General features: G+C 42.8%; 2 protein-coding genes across 2 annotated transcripts; both read left to right on the top strand.

Annotated features, from left to right (window-relative positions):
- The first annotated feature begins 983 nt into the window (after positions 1-983).
- Positions 984-2,117, top strand: LOC145008133 (receptor-like protein EIX2). The gene has a single exon (XM_078966750.1). It carries the CDS (start codon positions 984-986, stop codon positions 2,115-2,117), a length of 1,134 nt encoding a protein of 377 aa, XP_078822876.1.
- A 417-nt stretch (positions 2,118-2,534) lies between these two features.
- On the top strand, positions 2,535-4,139 carry LOC145008132 (receptor-like protein EIX2). The gene has a single exon (XM_078966749.1). The coding sequence runs from the start codon at positions 2,535-2,537 to the stop codon at positions 4,137-4,139; it is 1,605 nt and encodes a 534-aa protein (XP_078822875.1).
- Positions 4,140-20,142: the final 16,003 nt, after the last annotated feature.

Raw genomic sequence — 20,142 nt, forward strand, 5'->3', positions numbered from 1 at the left:
TTTCTTTCTTGGTTTCATCATAGATTTCAATGTTTGGTAAAAAAAGGCCAAACAACATAAAAATAACTTCTAGATATGATCATACAAATAACTAGCAATTAAAACATCACTTACTACATTGTTGAGTTCTTTAGCCACCATAGAGAGATTCCGAACAATTGAGAAAATGGCTTACAAAATCTATAATAGGTCGTGAAACCAAATGACGGGCTAGGAAACTGCAACATGTTTAATGAAATCGAAGTCGTGTTATACCCAACTATGAACGAATTGCGAAACTGTAGATTTTAGAGACTATTTATTGAAAACTTTAATTTTTGCCTATTAAGTAAGAAGTAATATTAAGTAATAAGTAATTAGTGTATTAGGCTAAATTTGTAAATTATATTAAATTTAGAAGTTAAAGTTTCATAAAAATGCACATCAAAGCTTATTGAAATACCTTTTGAATTCCGAGTTTTTTTGTTTATAATAATAGTTTTAAGCTCATAATTAATTCCAAACAAATTTTTTTATTTAATTCAAATTTTGTTAATAATTACAAAAGGCTTTAAAAAATCTCTGCCGAGCACGCTCACATCTGAAACGTAGATCAAATATACTTACAATTTTTTTTTATTAATAGACATGGTATAAAAAAAAATACATATCAACTGAATTTAAAGTAGACTTGGGTTACATGAGTTTTGACTTTTTTGACCCCATGAAGCTTCATCTGTTCTGTAAATTTTGTTTCTGTCTACATACGTTGAATAACACTAACAAAACAAAATCTTACATAAACCAATTTCTTTGAAATTAATGTTATTTTCATGTCATAATGGTATGTCACAATCAACAATTATTTTGGTCGTTGTGGTTTGATTATTAATTTAGACTTTGTCCATGAGTTTTGAATAATTCTTTCTTCTCTTAACATTTTGTACTATATACTAGAGGCAAGCAGATAAAACACTCTTAATTAAGCATCAATCTTCATTGCCATGAAGTCTCTCGCACTTGCTACCTTTTCTTTTTATTCATCTTGCCTTTGGTTGATCTTTGCTTCATCACTTTCCACCTTGTGTTTCAGTAATCACAACTCTGATAAAGCAGATAAAGTACACTGTGTAGCCACAGAACGATTGGCGCTTATTCAGTTCAAGAACAATCTCGTGGACAACGCCGACCACCTCTCTTCTTGGTCAGGCGAAGACTGTTGCAGTTGGTACGGTGTGGTCTGCAATAACATCACCCACCACGTCCAGGAGCTTCGCCTCCGTGGATCTGTCGATGGCTATTGTCATGAGGTAGATGACAGCGATTATGAACCCAAACAACAAATGTTAGGAGGAATCATAACTCCTTCTTTGATCAAGTTAGAACAACTCCGCTACCTAGACTTGAGTTGCAATGATTTCGGATTCATCCCGATTCCAGCATTCATCGGCTCTCTGCAGAATCTGAGATATCTTAACATCTCAAAGTCACAATTCCAAGGGGAAATTCCTCACCAGCTTGGGAATTTATCATCGTTGCTTGTTCTAGATGTTCATGAGAACGATATTAGCTCGGAGAATTTAAAATGGATAGAGAATCTGAAGCAGTTGCAATACCTCAATATGGGTGGCATCAACCTCACGGGAGCTTCGGATTGGCTTCAGGCAATCAACAGTCTACCTTCTTTGCATGAACTGCACTTTTCTTCATGTCGCTTAACTAAAATTCCTAGTTACCCGACCAGAGTTAGTTTTACTTCTCTCATCGTCTTAGATCTTTCGTATAACTCCTTCTATGGTTTCTTGCCTGGGTGGGTTTTCAATCTTCCTAAATTAATTACGTTAGATCTTACTGCTTGTTTTATCAATGGTCTAGATCTCAGAAGTCAAGGTGGTTTTAATAGCACACCCTCTTTGAGGACTCTTCGTATTTCAAGAAACGCTTTTGCAAATTCTTCTTCATTTCTTAACGGGTTGTCCAACTTAAATAATCTCCGTTTTCTTGATGTTAGTTTCTGCGACATTCATGATCCAATTCTTGTCAAACTTCAGAAATTGTCTCTAATTGTTCATCTTGATCTATCACACAACAATATCGTTGAGGAGATACCTAAATCTTTCAGTAGCCTCTGCAACTAGACAACCCTTAATCTCCAATCCAACAATTTTTCGGGTGACGTGTCTGAGCTTCTTGAAAGATTTTGTGAATGTGAGTCACCTAAACTGGAATTGATAGCTTTAGGTGGCAATCATATCACTGGTCGACTCCCGAAAAAACTAGGAAGATTGAAGAATCTGACAAGGATTGATCTCTCATCCAATAAGTTAATTGGGATTCTTCCCCGTTCATTAGGAAGTTTGTCACTGTTGAAGATATTACAGCTTAATAGAAATCAACTCGAGGGTATAATCCCGAATTCAGTTGGTGATCTATCCTCGTTGGAACTTTTGACACTTTCCTACAACAATTTAAACGGAAGTCTTCCTAAAAGTGTTGGAAAACTTGGGAAACTAAGTTTTCTGGAACTTCATCACAATTCGTTGACAGGTATTGTGATGGAAAACCATTTCGCGAATCTAACGGCGTTGGAAACATTGTGGGTCGGGGACAATAAGTTAGCGTTTAACCTTGTCAACAACAGTTGGAACCCACCATTCAACCTCAAAGTGTTGCGAATAGGTTCTTGTAGTTTAGGCCCACTTTTTCCTTTGTGGGTTCAATCTCAAAGAAACTTGGAAGAGTTGGATTTAGCAAACGCAAACATATCAGACACTATCCCGAATTGGATGTGGAGTACTTTCTCTTTAGTAACGTTCTTGAACATATCCCATAATAATATTATGGGAAAACTGGGGAAGGTTGATTTTCTTACACCGGAGGCAGTAGTAGATATGAGTTCTAACCATTTCCATGGTGAGCTCCCTAGTTATTTCAATCAACCTAACTTTGCTTTCTTAGATCTTTCATCTAATAATCTTTCTGGATCTTTAGATCAGTTCTTGTGTTCTGGAATTCAACCATTGCAACAGTTAAGTGTTCTTAATCTAGCAAACAATAACATGTCAGGTGATCTACCAGATTGTTGGATGAAATGGGAATATTTGGTAGTCCTAAACCTAGAAAACAACAGTTTATCCGGTAAAATCCCGTCATCTTTGGGAAATACTTATCGGTTGACATCACTAAACATAAGAAATAACAAGTTGTCAGGTGAAATACCGATGTCTCTTTTGAATTCCAAAAGCTTGTTGATTGTTGAGCTTGCAGAAAATGAACTCACTGGAAGAATCCCGGATTCGATAGGAAGAAACAATACAAGTTTGAAAATTCTGAGTCTTCGTTCCAACAAGTTAGAAGGTGAAATCCCGAATGAAATATGTAGTTTCAGTTCTATACAAGTTTTGGATCTTGCTGACAACAATCTTTCCGGGTACCTACCAAAATGCTTTACAAACTTCACTGTCATTTATGGACAACAGACTTCCAATCCCATTGTTCTTTACAATACTATTTTCCAGAATATAGTTTTAGGCAGTGCGACATTGGTGACAAAGGGACAGTTTTATTTATATAGCAACATTCTGTATTTAGTGACGACAATAGACCTTTCTAATAACAACTTTTCTGGGTCGATTCCAAATGAACTCTTCTCACTTTCAAGCTTACGTTACCTGAATCTTTCACAAAATCAGTTAACAGGAAGAATTCCCAACACTTTCGGTGAAATGAGAGAGCTCGAATCTTTGGATTTGTCTATGAACTATCTTGATGGGGAGATTCCTTTTAGCTTGGCGGGGTTAAGTGGTTTGAGTTTGTTGAACGTGTCATACAACAATCTTACAGGAACAATCCCAATAGGAAGTCAGATTCAAACCTTCAATGAATTTAGTTTCATTGGAAATGCACTTTGTGGGGCTCCTCTTCCAGGGTGTCGACCAAATAGTGACGCTACCAAAGGTACAAATCATGATCATGACGTCGACGTCCCTAATGGCACTGATTGGATCTTTGTAATATGTATGATTGTTGAATTGGTTGTTGGTTTTTGGATCATGATTGGCACGTTGATTGCTAGCCAACAATGGAGAGATGCATATTATCATGTTCTAGACAAGATGAGGATCAAGCTCATAAATTTCATTTCTCTTGTATCCACGTAACTAGTGTTATACCAATCTGGTTGACAAATGTAAAAGCAACAGATTGATTTTACTTTCTTCTATAGCATTTTTCTTTCATTTTTTTCCATATTAGCAATGTAATTGTAACACCTTAAAAATTTGAACAATTTTTCACTTTTGTAACCCATAAAATATCATTTGAGATCATAAACAAAACATTGTATCAACATTGTATCAATACAAAACCCAAGATCAAAATATATATAAACTCCGATATGCGTGTGTACGAATCATGCCGGCGCCTTTCCGCGATCATCACTGGTACCTGAAACACATAACACGTAACATTGTAAGCATAAATGCTTAGTGAGTTCCCCAAAATACTACTCTAACACATAATAACCACTCGAGGCTGTAACTCTGTTGACCCCAGGTCTAGGTGTCTTAGTGGGGCCCTCCAACTCCAACTCTCTATGGGCCCTCTAGCCCTAACTCTGTGGACCCGAAAGTCCTAACTCTGTGGACCCGAAGGTCCTAACTCAGTAACTCTGAATCATGCATAACACATAATAAATTATAGCACATAAATAATATGCAATTACTCTGGCATATAACTCTAAAATACTCTATCACATAACTCTGTTACCACACTAGGTAAAGTATAGTGAGAAGACTCACCTCAGGCGTCTCGGTAAATCTCTTACTCGGTAGAAATATTGCCTAGTCTTCGCCTATTCACATAAAGTAAATAATCTTATAAATATAACTCTCAAGACTAGATTCAACCTGCCAATGGCACCCTCAGGAGGGAAAAAGGCTATTTCACCCCCCTCTCGACACAAGTACTCCATTGACCAAACCCTAAAAGTCAATGGTCACACTTTGACCCTACTCGCCGAGTGGACCCTGGTGACTCGGTGAGTTCACACATGTTCTTTAACACTTTGTCCCGCTTATGCTTGACAAGTCATACTAGGCATGAATCGCGGGGCCACCACGACTCAACTCGCCGAGTCTCAAGAACAACTCGGCGAGTATCGCCTTAAACTCCAGCCCTCTAACTCCCTTCTGACTCACTGAGTCACTCCGCAACTCAGCAAGTCTACTTACTAAGCAATTTAAGTGAAACCCTAACCCTACTCGCCGGGTCTCAAGAACAACTCGCCGAGTTCATGGCATGCACAAACTCTACTGGCCTCCTGAGGTCAGATCTGTTTCCCTAAATCAAAGATTTGGCCTTCCCAAGCATGAATGTCACGTAAAGCTCGAAACTTGTTGATTGTATAACAACAACAAGGCATCAAAAGGAGATTTAGTCCCAAAAATGGCAACCTAAGTCCAATAACCCCAAACTGATTCATAAAGCTCCAAGGGTTAAGGTCTCTGGACCTCTTTGAGCCTAGATCCAAGGCACAAACTCGAAGAGGGACCATTTGCTCCACATAATCACTCTCCAAAGGGGTTAGAAAACCCTAAATCTAATGATCAACACTAAAACTGAAGGATGTTCGAACTATTACCTCAATATGAAGTCTTTGAATCTCTGGAACTGCTAGAATCGCACCTCCCCTTTGCTCTTGTGCACCTCCTTCTTGCTAAACCAAAGGTACAAGGATCAAAAGTGACTTCTTCTTCCTCACAACGATTTGGCTCACTTAGGGTTCTCTCAAGGGATTGGTAGCCGCAATGAGAGGCTATAAGTGCCCTTAAATAGGCTCTAAACCCGGTGATTTAGGGTTTCATTAAACAGCGTGGACTCCTCGAGTCCACTCATGGACTCGCCGAGTCCACTCATGGACTCACCGAGTACAAAGTGAATCCGGATGAACAATCACGACCCTACTCGGCGAGTCTACGCATCAACTCGCCGAGTTCCTTCTCATAATTCAAAATAAATAAATATTAAATAATATACCTGGGATTCCGGATGTTAGAATTCTCCCCCACTAGAATCAGACTTCACCCTCGAAGTCTCACTCTGGAAATAACACCGGATGCTGCTCACGCATCTCACACTCCGGCTCCCAAGTCAGCTCGGGCCCATTCCGATGTTGCCACTGAACCAAAACCAGAGGCACTTCCTTGTTCCTCAAAACCTTGATCTTCCGATCCATGATCGCCACTGGTCTCTCAGCATAATTCAGGCTCGCATCCACCTGAATGTCCTCCAATGGCACCACTGCCGACTCATCTGCTATACACTTCCGCAAATGCGATACGTGGAAAGTATCATGAATCTGACCCAACTCTGCAGGGAGCTCCAAGCGATACGCTACTCTGCCCACCCTCCCGATCACTTTAAACGGCCCAATATACCGGGGTCCCAGCTTGCCCCTCTTTGTGAATCGGATCACTCCTTTCCAAGGAGATTCATTCAGGAGCACCAAATCACCGATTCGAGCTCGGATCGTCGCCTATCAGCATAACTCTTCTGGCGACTCTGAGCGGTCAACATTCTCTACCTGACCTACTGTATCTACTCTGTCGTCTGAAGAACAATCTCCATTCTACCCATTACACACTGCCCCACTTCTCCCTAACAAATGGGGGTCCAACACCTCCTCCCATACAACAACTCAAAGGGTGGCATACCAATGCTCGAATGATGGCTGTTGTTGTAGGAAAATTCCGCCAAGGGTAAGTACGTGTCCCAACTCCCACCGAAATCCAACACACATGCCCGAAGCATATCCTCGAGCGTCTGAATCGTCCGTTCACTCTGTCCATCAGTCTGGGGGTGGCACGCGGTACTAAAATGCAGTCTAGTACCCAATTCCTCATGGAATTTCTTCCAGAATATAGAGGTGCAACGCACATCTCGGTCTAAGACAATCGAGATCGGTACTCCATGCCGTGCTACCACTTCCCTCACATATATCTCTGCCAACCTCTCTGCGGAAGAGCTCTCGCTAATAGCGAGAAAATGAGCGCTCTTCGTTAACCGATCTACAATCACCCAAATTGCATTGACGCCCCTCGCGGTCCTTGGAAATTTGGTGATAAAGTCCATGGCAATCTGTTCCCACTTCCAGTCGAGAATCTCTAACGGATGCAACTTACCGTGCAGTCTCTGATGCTCGGCCTTAACCTTGCGACAAGTTAGGCACCTCTCCACGAACCATGCAATGTCCCTCTTCATACAGGGCCACCAATATTCCCTTTTCAGATCCAAATACATCTTAGTCGCCCCAAGATGGATCAAGAACCTCGATCGATGAGCCTCTTCCATCAAAGTGGTACGCTTTCCGCCCACATGCGGTACCCAAATCCAACCCTGAAATGTCATAAGCCCCCGACCATCGGTGATGAACTCCGATACTTGCCCGACAACCCGCTCTCTCTTCTGGTTTTCTGGCCTAACGACCTCGGTCTGAGCTCCTCGAATGGTGTCCAACACCGGGGTCATCACGGTCAACCTCATACAAATGTCACACATCGGAACACTCTCTGCCCTACGACTCAAGGCATCGGCAACCACGTTGGCTTTTCCCGGGTGGTACAGGATCTCGCAATCATAATCCTTTACCACATCCAACCATCTCCTCTGTCGCATATTCAGGTTGGGCTGACCCATCAAGTACTTCAGGCTCTCGTGATCCGTATATATGGTACACCGGACCCCATATAAATAGTAACACCAGATCTTGAGGGCGAACACCACTACCCCCAAATCCAAATCATGGGTAGGATACCTCGCCTAATGAGGCTTCAGCTGCCTCGATGCATACGCTATCACATGACCCCTCTGCATAAGTACTGCTCCCAATCCTGATATCGATGCGTCACAATATACCACAAAATCCTCCATTCCCTCCGGGGCTAACATCGGGGCTTCGCATACTCTCTGGCGAAGTGTCTCGAAGGAGGCCTGCTGCTCTGGACCCCAAGCAAAAACTACACCCTTCCGGGTCAACTTGGTGAGTGGCAAGGCGATCTTGGAGAAATCCCTGATGAATCTTCGATAATAGCCTGCCAGCCCTAGAAAACTCCTTATCTCCGTGGGCGACCTTGGCACCTCCCAACTCATCACCACCTCAATTTTAGCAGGGTCGACCAATATCCCTTTCTGGTTAATGAGATGTCCCAGGAACTGGACCTCTCATAACTAGAAATCACACTTGGAGAACTTCGCATAAAGCCTCTCCGATCTCAAAACCCCAAGGATCTCCCACGGATGCTCCTCATGCTGCTCTCTAGATCTCGAATATACCAAAATGTCATCGATGAATACGATTACCGAGCGATCCAACATTGGTCTGCACACCCTGTTCATGAGGTCCATGAACACTGCTGGTGCGTTGGTGAGCCCGAAAAGCATCACCACGAACTCGTAATGCCAGTAGCGAGTCCTAAAAGCTGTCTTCTGAATATCCTCATCTCGCACCCTCAACTGATGATATCCAGACCTCAAGTCGATCTTGGAAAACCAAGATGCTCCCTGCAACTGATCGAACAAATCGTCAATCCTCGGCAACGGGTAATGGTTCTTGACCATCAATTTGTTTAACTCCCGGTAGTCAATGCACATCCGGTGTGAACCATCCTTTTTCTTGACAAAAAGGATAAGAGCTCCCCACGGTGAACTACTCGGCCGAATAAACCCTTTTCCCAGCAGCTGCGAGGATAACTCCTACATCTCTGGAGGCACAAGGCGATAGGGCGCAGCCCCCGGAACCAAATCGATACTGAACTCCACCTGCCTCACACGAGGTACACCCGACAACTCCTCCGGAAATACATCCGGGAACTCACGCACTATCAGAACATCTCTGTAACGCCCGGGTTTTGGGGCTAAGCATTTTTGGATGATGTAATAGTCTAGGTCAACTATTGTAACTCTTTTTGAAGTAATAAATATTAAATATTGAGTATTATGTGAATTATGTGTGTTTATGTGTTTATTATTTAATTACAAATGTATAATTAATAAAGAATAAAAATGAGCGTCAAAATTAAAGTGTGAGATAATCCCGATATCTCTACATAAAGTTGTAGAATATGTCTCAAGGTTTCCGTGCATATAAGGAACGCCGAAATCCGAGTTATAACGAAGAAGTTATGACCCGTTGAAGTTTCACTACAGAACCGGCACGATACCGGAAAACGTAAATAGTGAATTTACGATAGAGCAAGATTTACCCTTAGCGATCTAAACGAAAGTCGTAGAATATGTAAAATTAAGAACATCGATAAAAAGAACGCCCAAATCTGACTTCGTATGAAGAAGTTATGATTTTTCGAATATTAGATCGAGTGATTTTTAGCCAGCACGACCTAAACGAGAATCGAAGATCTCATTGAGAGTAGCATAACGAGAAAAAGATGGGCGAAAACGGATGTCGGATGAAGAAGTTATGAGGATTCAACGGACCAATCGTGTCCCGGCCCGTTGATAATATAAAATTTAAAATCGAGCCAAAGTTAGCCAACGGACCCTAAACGAAAGTTGTAGAGTACGTTCCCACCTTCATGTGGATATAAAGAACGTCAAAAACGGAGCTCGTACGCAAAAGTTACGAATTTTTAAAGTTGAAGCATGAAATTGCGAAACCTGTTGCGAAGCTAATGACGTGGCACAATCCCAGCCGTCGCTTGCGGCCCACGGTCTTCGCTTCGGATTGTGACACGCCCTTCGCAATACGCCCTGCGTACGAGGATCGGTACGCCCCGCGTACCTCCGGTCTTATCCGGGTCCTCTTCCGAGTGCGAGCCAGCTGTGCAAAGCTGGCAACCACCTCCGAGCTACGCCCCGCGTAGCACCACCGAACGCCCAGCGTAGCGAGGCCCTCGCGGCTATAAAAGGAGGCCGACGCTGCCTCCATTTTTCACACCTTTCCACCTTGTTTCTCTCACTACTTTCTCTCTCTACAACCCCAAACCACCCCTAAGCCCTAGTTAAACCCCTAGCACCCTAGGGAAGCCCCGAGGCTCCCGGAATCCCGAGAAAAAGGAGTTTTTCGGTTTGGAAACGCTGCTCCAATTAAGTTTCGATTTTCGATAAAATTCGCTGTAAGTATGCTACGCTTACGCAATTTTTAATATAGCTTTCAAATAATTGTAGGAATGTTATTAGGTCCTTAAAATAATTATTTGGGCTATTATTATGAGATATTTCAAGTATAATTAACGCTTAAAAATACTCGGACTAATTAATTTGTCGCGGTTATCATTAAACTAAACCCTAGTGGTATCGATACTAGGTTTTATCGAAGGAATATCATTTTGAGAGTATCGAAGCACTGTCCGAGTGCTGAGTTACCACCTAATCAAGTGAGTGCATAGTTACTTTCAGCTTACACATAGATATGAAGTATCTTATATAAATTACGTGCTATGTGTGCATATTATCTAAATACTTGCTATCTATGCCGGATGAACGTTTTATACATGTTTTCATTGAATTAAAAAATATATGTATTTTATATCTACATAATGTGTCTGGTAAACCATGGGTAGATGTAATAGTTGCTATGTGAAAAAAATGAAATAATGAGAGGCCTCGTTATAGATGTTATTGATGATCTAGTCATCTAGCGGAGTATAGATGATGACCACGGACTATTCTAGATAGTCCAGTGGAACACTAGCAGGCTCGCAACCTGTAGGTATTTATTCGAACTGTGTGTTTATTTGAACTGTGTGCTCACCAGATGTACTCCACCCTCCACATGGTTGCCTTAAGGACATTTATTGCTAAGGAACCCCCTTAGCAGTAATGTCCATCCCGATGATAATCCTTAGGATATGTCCCTTATGATAGATGCTTAGGGAAGTAATGTGAGGATAACGGGAACGGGTAATCGGGTTTGTTTAATTTAATGAAGTTAATAAACTGATTTATTGTGGGTTGAAAACCCTATGTGCTCACCAGGCTCCCAAGCCTGACCCACTCAGTTTTATGTATTACAGGTAGTGGCGATTGAGCATATATATGATGTTTGGATGAGGGATTACGGATATAGGCCTGTAGATATGAAATAATGTAGTAAGGCTTGTATTGTACTATTTATGCTTTTGATCTGTACGAACATGACATCCCGAGTCTTTTAATGAAAGACATTTCTATGGAAATGCTTTTGATAGATCTTTATCATATTCTTGTTTTAGGACAAATTCCGCAACACTTTTATTTAAAATGTTACTCTGTTTTTTAAACAAAGCTTAAACAAACCGGTCTTTTCTGGCCGTGAATTTTGGGATGTCACAGTTGGTATCAGAGCATTAGTTTAAGCGAACTAGGAATTTTTAGGATTTCTAGACTTAAACTTAGAATGCTAAGCGATGATTGTGAGGTGTGAGCACTAGATTATTTTAGGAATTGTGCCTAAAATGCTTTTATGTGTTAAATACTTTGTGCATGATATGTTGTTAATTGTTTGGATCTATGGTCTGTTGCCGACTGGATCTGGAAACCTTATGTGTTTAGGATTCTAAACGTACGACTACAATATTAGAACTAGCATGTAAACATTTCGGAGAGATAAGGATCTTTTGAACATCAGTCCTAAATAAAGATCTAAATTCACCTTATTCGGTGTATAGATTAAGATGGCAAGGACCCGTAGCGGAAATGTGAATGCAAATGGGAACAGAAACCAACCCCCAGTAATCGAACAAATACCAGTTGTGGTAGCATCTGCTGAGCCAATAACAGTAGCCGGAGTGCAAGCGATGATCCAGGCGATGTTGGATCGTCAAATGGAGGAAACCAGACTATTGCTCCAACAAAATCGAGAGGAAGCAACTATTCAGATCGAACAGCCCGAGTGGAACGAAGGGCAGACTGAGGAGGGAAACTACAGTGGGACTGTTGGTCAAGCCAACCCACTAATAGTTCAACAAAACAACCATGGTGACGAAGTCAAGAGGAATGGATGCAAGTACAAGGATTTTCTGACTTGCAAGCCATCGACTTTCACGGGAAAGGAAGATCCAATCGGGGTCATGGATTGGATCTCGGAGATGGAGTTAGCTTTCATGACGTGCGGTTGCAGAGGAAAGCTACAGACCACGTTTGCAGTGCGTCAGTTTCGAGGAGGCGCTGTACATTGGTGGAATACCTTGGGGAAGACTTTAAGCCCCAACAAGCCCCTACAACTGACATGGGCAGAATTTCTGGTGCAATTCAAACTCAAGTACTGCTCAGCCCAAAACCTGCTAGAGTTAGAGAACCGGTTTCTAACCCTGAAGAAGGAAAGCATGTCAATCGATGAATACACGAACAACTTCACAGAAAAGATGGAGTTTGCCTTGCGTCTTGTTCCGGATGAGCTGACGAAAATTGATAAGTACGCAAAGGGAATGGGAGGACGCGGTGTCAGTGCGTCAGGCACCTACTTTGGAGGCAGCTATCTGGGTTGCCAAGTCTGTGGAGGACATGATTAAGGGAAGAGCTGCCAGCAAAATCGAGGTTGGCGAGAAGAGGAAATTTGAAGGGCTGCTAAACCCAACAAAAAGAAGAGCAAGTTCGGCTCAAAAAAATTTGGGGGAGGAAATGAATTTAAATGGTGCGAGAAGTGCAAGAAGAAGCACTCGGGAAAATGTGGTGAGGAAGTAACCTGCTACAAGTGTGGGAAAACGGGGCACTATGCCAATGAGTGCACCACCAACAAGAAGGTATGCTACGAGTGTCGTGAGGAAGGGCATATTGCTATGGATTGCCCAAAGAAGAAAGATGCGGGAAGGCCCAACATACCACTGAAGCCGAAGGCAAGAGCCTTCCAGATGACGCTCGAGGCTGCAAAGGAGGCAGCAGACGTCGCTTCAGGTACCTTTCTTGTAAATGGTTTACCTGCAAATATACTATTTGATTTCGGAGCCAACTACTCCTTTGTGTCGCATAAATTTGGTGCGAAATTAGCATTGCCTATAGAAAAACTAGATAATGCCCTGATTGTAGAAGTTGCCAGCGGAAAATTCATACCTGTTAGTAATCGTATTAGGAACATCGTCATTGACCTAAACGGAAACGAATTCCATGAGGAACTATTACCCATAGAATTAAACGGTTTCGACATCGTTTTGGGTATGGATTGGCTTAGCGCCAACGATGCCGAGATATTATGCCGAAAGAAGATAGTAAAGGTGAACCCACCCGGAAAGGAATCATTTATGGTGTACGGGTATAAACGCAGAGTGAATTCTGGAATCATCTCCCTGATGAAAGCCAGGAAATGTTTGTCCAAGGGATGTACATCGTACTTGCATTCGTAATCGATTGTAAGAAGGAGAAGAAAGAGGTGCAGAATATACCGGTTGTGTGTGATTATCCAGAAGTATTTCCCAAAGATCTTCCCGGATTACACCTGACAGGCAAGTGGAGTTTCGTATAGACTTGTTACCAGGAACAACACCAATAGCAAAGGCACCTTACCGATTAGCACCGACGAAGATGAAGGAGCTCATGACGCAACTTCAGGAGTTGTTGGATAGCGGTTTCATTCGACCTAGTTCATCACCCTGGGGAGCTCCGGTGTTATTCGTGAAGAAGAAGGACGGAAGCATGAGGATGTGCATAGACTACCGAGAGCTGAATAAGGCAACGGTGAAGAACAAGTATCCATTGCCGAGGATTGATGACCTATTCGATCAGCTGCAAGGTTCGAGCTACTTCTCAAAGATCGATCTTAGGTCAGGATATCATCAACTGAAGGTGAGAGAGCAGGATACTGAGAAGACTGCATTCAGAACAAGATATGGACACTACGAGTTCTTGGTTATGTCATTCGGACTAACCAATGCTCCCGCATCATTCATGGATTTGATGAATAGGGTTTGTAAACCATTCCTTGATAAATCTGTGATAGTGTTCATCGACGACATTCTCATCTACTCGAAAAGCCAGGAAGAGCATGGCAAGCACCTACGAGAAGTGTTGGAGGTGTTAAAGAAGGAGAAGCTTTTTGCAAAGTTCTCCAGATGCGACTTTTGGATACGGGAAGTCCAATTCTTGGGTCATGTTGTTAACCAAGAGGGAATAATGGTTGACCCTGCCAAGATCGAGGCTGTAATGAAGTGGGAACGTCCGAAGAGTCCCATGGAGATTCGAAGCTTTCTAGGATTAGCCGGATATTACCGACGATTTATCCAAGGCTTTTCTTCGATAGCTGCTCCATTAACAGCTTTGACCCATAAAGGAGCTACGTATACATGGAGTGAGAAACACGATGAGGCATTCGAGAAGCTAAAGAAGAAGTTATGTGAAGCACCAATACTTTCTCTACCCGATGGAGTCGAAGATTTCACGGTTTATAGTGATGCATCTGGAGTCGGGTTGGGTTGTGTTCTGACCCAAAGAGAAAAGGTGATAGCATACGCATCTCGAAAATTGAAAGAGCACGAATAGAACTACCCCACTCATGATCTGGAGTTGGCAGCAATAGTATTTGCCTTAAAGATATGGAGGCATTACCTCTGCGGCACGAAGTGCAAGCTCTTCACTGATCATAAGAGTCTCCAGTATCTCTTTAATCAGAAGGAGTTGAACATGAGGCAACGACGCTGGCTAGAACTTCTCAAGGACTACGACTGTGAGATACTTTACCACCCGGGTAAAGCAAATATTGTTGCTGATGCTCTCAGTTGGAAAGTCAATCTTGAAAGGAAAAGGCCAAGAGCGTTAAGAATTGAATTCGTCTCGACGATTGTGGAAAGTATCAGGAAAGCTCAAGAAGAAGCTTTAGGGAAGAATGACCGAGATGCGTACCCTTGGTCAGAGCGAAAGAACGATTCATACGTTGGAAGATATGCTGAGAGCATGTACCCTCGAATTCCAAGGGAATTGGGACGAGCACTTACCTCTAGTAGAATTTTCCTACAACAATAGTTTTCACTCGAGCATCAAGATGGCACCTTATCAAGCCTTGTATGGATGAGAGGTGTCGTATTGTTGGCTTGAAGCCGGAGAGAAGCTGTTTATGGGCCCCGAGATGGTCCATGAGACTGCTGAGAAATTGAAGGTGATTAGGGAAAGAATGTTAGCAGCTCAGGATCGTCAGAAGAGCTATGCCGACAAGAAAAGACGACCGATAACCTTCGAAGTCGGGGATTCCGTTTTGCTTAAAGTCTCACCATGGAAGGGACTTATACGATTTGGGAAACGAGGAAAGTTGAGTCCAAGGTTTACTGGACCGTTCAAAGTTCTTCAGAAGATTGGGAACCAAGCTTACAAGCTGGAATTGCCCGAAGAACTCAATGGTATTCATAATACCTTCCATGTGTTTTATTTGAGGAAATTCATGGGAGATGTTCCCGACATAATTCCAATCTCAAAGTTAAGGATGGATGAGAATAAAAGGCTGATCAAAGAGCCTGAGGCAATTGTTGACCGTAAGACTAAGAAGTTACGACGCAAGATGGTCGACTTAGTGCTAGTCCGATGGAAACATTCGAATGGGCCAAATCTCACTTGGGAAACAGAGGATGACATGATGAGTCGCTATCCACATCTGTTTGCTGATGCATGATTCCGGGACGGAATCATCCTAAGGGGGAGAGAATTGTAACGCCCGGGTTTTGGGGCTAAGCATTTTTGGACGATGTAATAGTCTAGGTCAACTATTGTAACTCTTTTTGAAGTAATAAAGATGAAATATTGAGTATTATGTGAATTATTGTGTTTATGTGTTTATTATTTAATTAAAAATGTATAATTAATAAAGAATAAAAATGAGCGTCAAAACTAAAGTGTGATATAATCCTGATATCTCTATATAAAGTTGTAGAATATGTCTCAAGGTTTCCGTGCATATAAGGAACGCTGAAATCCGAGTTATAACGAAGAAGTTATGACCCGTCGAAGTTTCACTATAGAACCGACACGATACCGGAAAATGTAAATAGTGAATTTACGATAGAGCGAGATTTAGCCTTAGCGATCTAAACGAAAGTCGTAGAATATGTTAAATTAAGAACATCAATAAAAAGAACGCCCAAATCTGACTTCGTATGAAGAAGTTATGATTTTTCAAAGTTTCGGAATAGCAGCGTACAACCCGAAATTCGAATATTAGATCGAGTGATTTTTAACCAACACGACCTAAACGAGAATCGAAGATCTCGTTGAGAGTACCGTAACGAGAAAAAGATGGGCGAAAACGGATGTCGGATGAAGAAGTTATGAGGATTTAACGGACCAATCGTGTCCCGGCACGTTGATAATATAAAATTTAAAATCGAGCCAAAATTAGCCGATGGACTCTAAACGAAAGTTGTAGAGTACATTCCCACCTTCGCGTGGATATAAAGAACGTCAAAAACGGAGCTCGTACGCAAAAGTTACAAATTTTTAAAGTTGAAGCATGAAATTGCGAAACCTGTTGCGAAGCTGATGACGTGGCACAATCCCAGCCGTCGCTTGCGGCCCACGGTCTTCGCTTCGGATTGTGACACGCCCTGCGTACGAGGATCGGTACGCCCCGCGTACCTCCAGTCTTATCCGGGTCTTCTTCCGAGTGCGAGCCAGCTGTGCAAAGCTGGCAACCACCTCCGAGCTACGCCCCGCGTAGCACCACCGAACGCCCAGCGTAGCGAGGCCCTCGCGGCTATAAAAGGAGGCCGAGGCTGCCTCCATTTTTCACACCTTTCCACCTTCTTTGTCTCACTACTTTCTCTGTACAACCCCAAACCACCCCTAAGCCCTAGTTAAATCCCTAGCACCCTAGGGAAGCCCCGAGGCTCCCAGAGTCCCGAGAAAAAGGAGTTTTTCGGTTTGGAAACGCTGCTCCAATTAAGTTCCGGTTTTCGATAAAATTCGCTGTAAGTATGCTACGCTTACGCAATTTTTAATATAGCTTTCAAATAATTGTAGGAATGTTATTAGGTCCTTAAAATAATTATTTGGGCTATTATTATGAGATATATCAAGTATAATTAACGCTTAAAAATACTCGGACTAATTAATTTGTCGCGGTTATCATTAAACTAAACCCTAGTGGTATCGATACTAGGTTTTATCGAAGGAATATCATTTTGAGAGTATCGAAGCGCTGTCCGAGTGCTAAGTCACCACCTAATCAAGTGAGTGCATAGTTACTTTCAGCTTACACATAGATATGAAGTATCTTATATAAATTACGTGCTATGTGTGCATATTATCTGAATACTTGCTATCTATGCCGGATGAACGTTTTATACATGTTTTCAATGATTTAAATTGTATATGTATTTTATATCTACATAATGTGTCTGGTAAACCATGGGTAGATGTAATAGTTGCTGTGTGACAAAATAAAATAATGAGAGGCCTCGTTATAGATGTTATTGATGATCCAGTCATCTAGCGGAGTATAGATGATGACCATGGACTATTCTAGATAGTCCAGTGGAACACTAGCAGGCTCGCAACCTGTAGGTGTTTATTCGAACTGTGTGTTTATTTGAACTGTGTGCTCACCAGATGTACTCCATCCCCCACATGGTTGCCTTAAGGACATTTGTTGCTAAGGAACCCCCTTAGCAGTAATGTCCATCCCGATGATAATCCTTAGGATAGGTCCCTTATGATAGATGCTTAGGGACGTAATGTGAGGATAACGGGAACGCGTAATCGGGTTTGTTTCATTTAATGAAGTTAATAAACTGATTTATTGTGGGTTGAAAACCCTATGTGCTCACCAGGCTCCCAAGCCTGATCCACTCCATTTTATGTATTACAGGTAGTGGCGATTGAGCATATATATGATGTTTGGACGAGGGATTACGGATATAGGCCTGTAGATATGAAATAATGTAGTAAGGCTTGTATTGTACTGTTTATGCTTTTGATCTGTACGAACATGACATCCCGAGTCTTTTAATGAAATACATTTCTATGGAAATGCTTTTGATAAATCTTTATCATATTATTGTTTTGTGACAAATTCCGCAACACTTTTATTTAAAATGTTACTCTGATTTTTAAACAAAGCATAAACAAACCGGTCTTTTCTGGCCGTGAATTTTGGGATGTCACACTCTCCCACAGACCTTAGTTTCTCCGACTCAACCCTTGCGTCCATAACATATGCTATGAATCCCTTACATCCCTGCTGAAGACTCTGCCTCGCCCTGGTGGCTGAGCAAAACGCTGAACCAGAACGTGTACCCTCGCCGTACACTGTAAGAACTCCCCCACTAGGGTCTCGCATGGTCACCAGCTGTCGCTCGCAGTCGATGATAGCTCCAAATCTGCTCAACCAGTCCATGCCCACGATGACACAGATATCTCCCATCGCAATAGGGACCAAATCTATCGGAAACTCAACCCAGAAAATCTCGAGTACACAACCACAAATCACCTCGGCGGCATACACTGCTCTCTCATCCGCTATGAAAACTCTTAGAGGTCGACTCATCGCCTCTCTACTAGTACTGATGTGTCGGCTAAAGGCCGACGATACAAAAGATTGACTCGCACCCGAGTCAAATAACACTAGAGCAGGTACAGAATTCACAAGGAAGGTACCTACGCATAACATAATATAAGCACAATCATCACAGAACGTAAAAGAATACATGAAAGAGTACATACCGGCCATGACCTCGAGCGCTGCGCGGACCTCCTCCGCAGTCAACTGGAAGGCTCTCCCACGTGCCTTCGGTGCTTCAACCTTCGCAAGCTGAACATTCGCAGCTCTCACCGCAATAGGGTCTGATCCCAGAAATGCTCCATGCGCTGACCCCCGCAACTGTGGACACTCTACCTTCCGGTGTCCAGTCTAGTTGCAATGAAAACAGACTGAAAAACCCTTGGGGAAATCCTTGGCCATGTGCCCCTCCTTGCCACACTTGTAGCAAGACCCTGCTTTGCAAATCCCCTCGCGGCTCTTGCCGCACTTGCCAAAAGTGTGGCCCTTCTGGTTCCCAGATCTCGAATCAGCGGGTTTGACCCGCTTGGCTGCCGGCTGAGACTGAGCCGGCCGCCGATCCTTTCCCTGAGACTCAGCCTCCTCCCTGGCTTGGGTCTCCAACTCTATCTCCCTCTTCCAGGCATTTGCCTGAAGCTCACGTATATCCCTCCTCAGAATGCTCAAATATCGGCTCATGCGTGCCAGCTCGGAGGACACGTGCTCTAGGCAGAACATCGCCCGCTCATGAAACATCCTCGTAATCACCGTAACAGACTCAGTGCCCTGCTTAAGGGTGAGCAACTCTTGGGCCAAACGCTCCCTCTCCACCTGGGGAACGTAATCATCTCGAAACATAGCGGTGAACCTCTCCCAGGTCACCGCAGCAAGCTCAGTAGGTGTAAAGTGCGCAGTCACAAACTTCCACCAGTCCTTCGCTCCCAAGCGAAGCTGGTTCAGCGCGAACCGGACTCTCAAATGCCCTGGAGATGAGAAAGTAAAGAAACACCCCTCTATGTCTGAAATCCATCTCATCGCTGCGATCGGGTCCTGGGTCCTATCAAACTCCGGTGGTTTTGTGTTGCTGAACTCTCGGAACAAGAACGCATCACCACCCTGCGGCCTAGTCGTAGCTATAGCTGCAGTGGCTGCAGCAACAACAACCTCAGAAAGAGTAGCGTATCTCTCATCAAATGTCTCCATCAGAGTGGTCTTAATAGACCCGAACATCTCTGGTATCTCTGCACTGATGGCCGCAACAACCTCCTCCTGGTCTCCTTCTGAAATACAACATAAGAATATTAGAGACCCTTTTCAAGTATAAACACACTCAATAACTCCACCCTACTCGTTCCTTGGTGCCCAAAGGATTCTTACTTGGACTGTGTACCAACCAGGTATCTTCAATAGTACGGGCCCAATACTATCGTCCATACCGCGATTAGATTCATCCCAAGTCCTCCTCCTTGAGCCTCAAAGCCCAAGTACTCTACTCTTTCTATCATGCTACTCACTAACAAAACTCTCATAAGCACCTCGCTGCTATCTAAATCACTGTTAAGCATCTCTAGCAGCGAAACCCCTAGACTAAGGCATCATATATCAGGCCACTCTAGTCCTAATAAGAATACCTAGTCTACTCTAGCATGCAAATCATAACTCATCATATAACATACATAACATATATGATAATCACTTATTAGGAGGGTATTTTGGGA

Source organism: Lactuca saligna, chromosome 8 (genome assembly GCF_052625555.1).
Source record: "Lactuca saligna cultivar CGN05327 chromosome 8, ASM5262555v1, whole genome shotgun sequence".
NCBI lineage: Eukaryota > Viridiplantae > Streptophyta > Magnoliopsida > Asterales > Asteraceae > Lactuca > Lactuca saligna.